General features: G+C 45.5%; 1 protein-coding gene across 1 annotated transcript in view; it reads right to left on the reverse strand.

The window, feature by feature from the left end:
* FCGR2A (Fc fragment of IgG receptor IIa) overlaps positions 1–4966 on the reverse strand; it is a 13869-nt gene extending 8903 nt beyond the window's left edge. The window contains exons 1-4 of the mRNA XM_023510822.1: positions 4882–4966; positions 4451–4471; positions 3864–4121; positions 6–74 (exon numbers count right to left, since the gene is read on the reverse strand). Of these exons, the coding sequence (XP_023366590.1) occupies positions 6–74; positions 3864–4121; positions 4451–4471; positions 4882–4966 (433 nt within the window). The remainder of the gene's footprint in view (positions 1–5; positions 75–3863; positions 4122–4450; positions 4472–4881) is intronic.
* Positions 4967–5740: the final 774 nt, after the last annotated feature.

Raw genomic sequence — 5740 nt, forward strand, 5'->3', positions numbered from 1 at the left:
CCAGCTGTGGCACCTCAGCGTGATGCTTTCCCCCTCCTGGAACTCCAGGTGAGGGGTCTGGAGCAGCAGCCAATCTGAAAGACACAAGAAGACTCACAATGGTTGGCTAATTTTCTATTTTTAGTACAGAGAGGGTTTCTTCTTACTCAGGCTGGTCTCAAACTCCTGAGCTCAAACAATCCTCCTGCCTCCCAGACTGCTGAGGATTACAGGCATGAGCCACCAGGCCTGGCCTAAAGTCAATATTCTGATCTTGGTTGTGCTGTTGACTGCTGAGCTCTTGGGTCTCGTTGGCTTCATTTCTTGAGACAGAGTCTCATTATGTCACCCTCTGTAGAGTGTCATGGCGTCACAGCTCACAGCAACCTCCAACTCTTGGGCTTAAGCGATTCTCTTGCCTCAGCCTCCCAAATAGCTGGGACTATAGGTACCTGCCACAACGCCCAACTATTTTTGTTGTTGTTGTTGTTGTTGCAGTTGTCATTGTTGTTTAGCAGGCCTGGTTCTGAGTTTGAACTCACCAGCCCTGGTGTATGTGGCCCATGCCCTAACCACTGAACGACGAGCACTGAACCAGTTTCATTTCTTTATACAATGGATGGATGGGACTAGGCGGTTTCTCTCTAATGTAAACTAAAAATAAAATCCTAAGCCACCCAATAGTCTGAACAGAGTCCCAGTAGGCTAAGGAGACTCCAGAGAAATCTTGAAAACTGAGTCCCAATGAAAACACCACACTGTACCCCCAAAGTGCATCAATGTACACAGTTACCATTCAATAAAAAAAAAAAAAAAGAAAGAAAACTGAGTCCCAGCCATGATGGGATTGGAGGTCAGACATACCTCATTATACTGTTGCCCTTTCGTGGTTTATAAACTAGAACTGACCAAAGTTAGTATTAAAACAGAGATTGTATGACTGACAGAACACTCACTGTGGCAATAAGACAACAAATTGTAAACAAGAACTAAGGCTATGCCAGGCTATTACCTAAGATTTGACACTTGTCCTCTGAAGCCCCATCAGAAAAAGAGAGAAAAGCAAGAGAAGTTTATTACTTTGCTGGTAAAGAAGGAAAATTGAAGACAATGGTCTCAAACTCCAAATTCCTGATTCTGAGCAGAAGCACAGAACTTTTAAGGGTTCTGATCACATAATCCTATCCTGGGCCAAGATAATCTCAAGGCCTCTGCCCAAATTTATCCTATTTTTGGCTAATACAGTTTTTGTTTGTTTGTTTGTTTTAGACAGAGTCTCACTTTGTCACCCTCAGTAGAGTGCTATGGTGCCACAGATCACAGCAACCTCCAACTCTTGGGCTTGTGATTCTCTTGCCTCAGCCTCCTGAGTAGCTGGGACTACAGGCACCTGCCACAACACCCAGCTATTCCTTGTTACAGTCTGGCTGGGGCCAGGTTCGAACCTGCCACCCTTGGTATCTGGGGCTGGCGCCCTACTCACTGAGCCATAGGCACTGCCCAGCTAATAAAGTTTTAAACCTCCACCCAGAACCCAGAATGGAAGAGTAAAATGGCCAGAACCAGTCTGGTCTCCATTCCATCTTCAGTGAAGAGACTCTCTGGAATAACACCCATCCCATAATCAGCTGAGATCTTGTGACCTCCACCCACACAATTCCCTTATGGTACAAAGAACAGGAGATATTCCCTGCCCCTCCCAGCCACTGGCCTGAGGCAAGGATGCAAGTTACAGTTCCCCAAAAGTTGAGGAAACAGAAAATATTTTTGCCATTTTTTTCTCCAGGCCATTCCCTCTGCAACAAGGCAAGTGTTAAATCATACACCCCCATGCTTAAAGAATAAACTATGGCGGCTCAGCGCCTGTAGCTCCATGGCTAGGGCACTAGCCTCATACACCAGAGCTGGTGAGTTCAAATCCAGCCCAGGCCCACCAAACAATAATGACAACTACAACCAAAAAATAGCTGGGCATTGTGGTGGGCACCTGTAGTCCCAGCTACTTGGGAAGCTGAGGCAAGAGAATCGCTTAAGCCCAAGAGTTGGAGGTTGCTGTGAGCTTTGATGCCATGGCACTCTACCCAGGGCAACAGATTGAGACTGTCTAAAAAAAAAGAAACTATGGCCTAAGTGCCATAAGGTTTTCTTTTTCCCCAAAAAGTTGGGGCAACAAAATGTTTTTGCCATTTTCCCCCCCAGGCCATTCCCTCTGCAACAAGGCAAGTGTTCAGTCACACACCCCCACACTTAAAGAAAAGAATAAACTAAGGCATAAGTGCCAGAAAGTTTTCTTTTTCGGTGTCAGCTAGACAAGCGCTGGTCTTGAGATAGCAATATTAAAACAACTGTAGCTTGTCCATGGCCAGAAGATGATCCACCCCCATTTCCACAAGCTACAACTACAGGTTTGACTGGACAAGAGACTGATTTCAGTAACGTTCTTACAATATGAGACCACGGACCCACAGACTGGTTCTGGCCATTTTATACTTCCGTGCATTCATGTCCCTGCCTCATCTTTTGATGTAATACATTTAAATTTAATTATTCATCCCAAAGTGAACATAGAATGCAAGTAGCATGCATGTTTTCTTATCACAGGTGTGCATGACCCCCCTCCTGAATGAATGTTCATAGCTCCCATTGCAGCCTGTTGAATATGTATGTTTAGCCATCCTGTTCACCATAAAGTTCCTGCACCACCCCTCCTCCTTCAAATTACCTTTCTCAGTGCTCAGCCAGGGGCTGTGCTTCCCTGCCTGTGAGAATGGCAGCCTTATAGGCTTGTAACCCTTTAGAAGAAGTAAAGCTCCCCTTTTCAAATTTGTAAATTATGTGATTTTTAAGTTAACTCTAACAAATCTTCAGATCTTAGTTGTTATGATCTGTATTTTTACATTTTCTTAGGGAAAGTCAGAAGTGCCATCAGCTGTTTCTGGGAAGCCACGACACAAAGACAGGAGAAAGGGAGCTGTGATGTCACTAGGCCAGTTTCTGAGGTGAACTCATCATCTTTCCCCTTCAGTAGAGTACCATAACAGAAAGTGACTTCACTGCCAGGATTGTCTGGTACAGGGCCCTTAAAATGCCACTAAACAAATCCCCTTCCTGGTGTTAAACAGGGGAATCTAAAGCACTGGATGTTTACCTGTGACCATCTTCAGGGTTTATGCACCAAATGAACTATGGGAGAAAGCTGCTCATATTTTCAGACATCAGAGAGGGCTAGAAACGGTATCTAGGGGTATTTGCTACGTAGAATCTATTAACGGAACACTGTCGGATATTTACCTAAACCTAAATCAAATGAAGCAACTCTTTTCATTAAAACTATCTAATGAATTTTCATCTCAAGGAGAATAAAAGTCAAAGTCACTGCAACAGCCTACCAGCCTCTCTTGATCTATCCTTTCCCCTCCCCTATCACCTCTGCCCTCATCTCCGAGATCGGATTCTGCACTCCATTGGAATGACGTCCTCATATTTGTCAGGCAAGCTCCCACCTTAGGGCCTTTGCGGGTCTGTTTGCTCCAAACTTTGTGATTCACTAGGCTGCCATCAGAGACAGTGGTTTTACAGAATAGGGATTTCCTTCCGCTTCTCTCACACTCAGCTGCCTGTTCGAGTCCTTGCAACCTTCTTGCTCAACCAAGTACTGAGACAAAAACAACCTAAAACATATTGAGGAAATTATTAGAAATTTCCAAATTTCCACCAGACACACTAAGCAAAAGGGGGTGGTTGAAACAGGAAATGAGTGAGAGACTCACAGCAGTGCTTCTCGGTAAACAGGCCACCCCCCTTCCCTGCAAACCTGTGCAGTGTAAGCTAATTTCATCTCTCTTGGTCCTCCCAGATCCTCCCCAGGGCCTTCCTCCACTGACCGGAAAACACGTCCAAATGCACAGGGTCGCTGAGGCTGGTCTGGCCTGTCTGGCACCTGTACTCCCCGCTGTCATTTTGCATGGCCTTGAACCTGTAGCTGGGCTGGGCCTGGGTGGGAAGGGAGTTCCCATTGTAGAACCACTGGGTGCGGTAGTCCTCGGGGGCGTGGGCCCCCCAGCACGTCAGAGTCACCAAATCCTCCTGGAGCACGTTGATCCACGGGGGCTCAAGTTTCACCACAGCCTTCGGGAGAACTGCTGAGGGGCAGAGCACAGAAAGAGATGTGAATAAACAACCTTGAAGGAACCAAAATCCAAAAGAGCTCCCAGGGGAGTTCAGACACCAAAGAGCCCTCTTGCAGACCCAGTTAAAGATGTGTACTTGCAGCAAACTCATTCCTTTGGATCTTCGGTGGATCCAGTGGGAATCTTACCAAGAATCAAATCCCAAGTCCCACTAAAATGGAGGAACTGCTCGCACTGAACCCAAATCTAATTCTTGGGTAGAGCAGACATTTCTCCACATAGTACATCCCATCACATTGTGAGGAAGGAACACCTTTGGTATAAGAAAACAGGAAACTCACCAGCTTGTACGTCTGCAGGCCCTGTGGAAGAAAAGAGAGAGATTAATGTAGAGCAGAAGATGTGATCAAATTTAGTTGTTTGTGTACGAAAAGGGGCAGGAGGAAGTAATCCTGGTTCCTTCTTTCCCAAGGAACCATCTCAAGAGCCTGTCTCCAGTTGATTTAAGAGCACCTACTTCCATTTTGTCCTTATCTTATCCCTGCCCCTCTTCCTGGCTACAAAGTAAACATGAATCTTTGGTACAGAACAGACTTTCCAGGGACTGAAAAAGTACCTCTGAATTCTAGAACAGAACAAATTCAAGGTTCACTCTTCCCTTTAGTTTGTCCCAGCTTCCAGGACCCAGGCCAGCTGTTTACCATATTGGTCCCTGGGGTCTAGACAGTAGGATTGGTTTAAATTGCCCCATTTTCAAATGACTTTCACTTACCCAGCTGCAGCAAAAGTGCCAGGGATTGAAGCAGCCATAGACTGCCAGGATATACATTCTGAGACATTTCTGTTTCCAAAGTCATCCCAGAAGTGGGCCAGGGTCCAGTGAGGTTTAGGAGATTAACTTAGAAATGAGGAAGGAAATGATTTCATCGACTCGTGCAGTTGTCATCAGTTTCCAGATTCTATTTCCAAAAACCAGTCAAGAGCAAAACTGACTAGAAGTCGAATCTACCTTACAGATGAGTCTCTCTACCTTGTATCCCCTTGTTGAATGCTTGTGAAAACACCAGGGAGGGCATGTTGCGAGGAGGAAACTGATGGGGGGAAACAGTCGGAAGTAGAGCTGGGCACAGAGCCAGTGTCTTGGGTTCTCAGTTCAGTGCTGTCTTTTGAGTCCTTAGAAATGAGATTTTTAGGAATGTACTCAAAAAAACTGAAAGCAAGATCTCAAAGAGATATTCGCACACTCATGTTCACTGGCAGGACTGTTCACTATAGATAAAGGTTGAGGCAATCCACAACTCTCCCTGTGCTGTTTCACTGGCTAAAATATAAGATAAAGAAACCCTTCTAAATCTGCAACCAATAAGAATCATCGGTAAACAACCACAAAATGGAGTAGTTATCTATAGGAAACAGTCTGTCAATATACCACAGGCAAAGCTGCTGTCCTGCTCCTGCCCTTCGCACCCTGCCTTCCACATGCACAAGTTCTCAAGTGTAAGAAACAATTTTGGTAAAAAATCTGTGGAGCAGGGTGGCACCTGTGGCTCAAAGGAGTAGGATGTCAGCTCCATATGCCGGAGGTGGTGGTTTCAAACCCAGCCCTGGCCAAAAACTGAAAAAAAAAAAAA

This window comes from Otolemur garnettii, unplaced genomic scaffold, assembly GCF_000181295.1.
Source record: "Otolemur garnettii isolate 467f Iridium unplaced genomic scaffold, OtoGar3 scaffold00016, whole genome shotgun sequence".
Classification (NCBI taxonomy): Eukaryota; Metazoa; Chordata; class Mammalia; order Primates; family Galagidae; genus Otolemur; species Otolemur garnettii.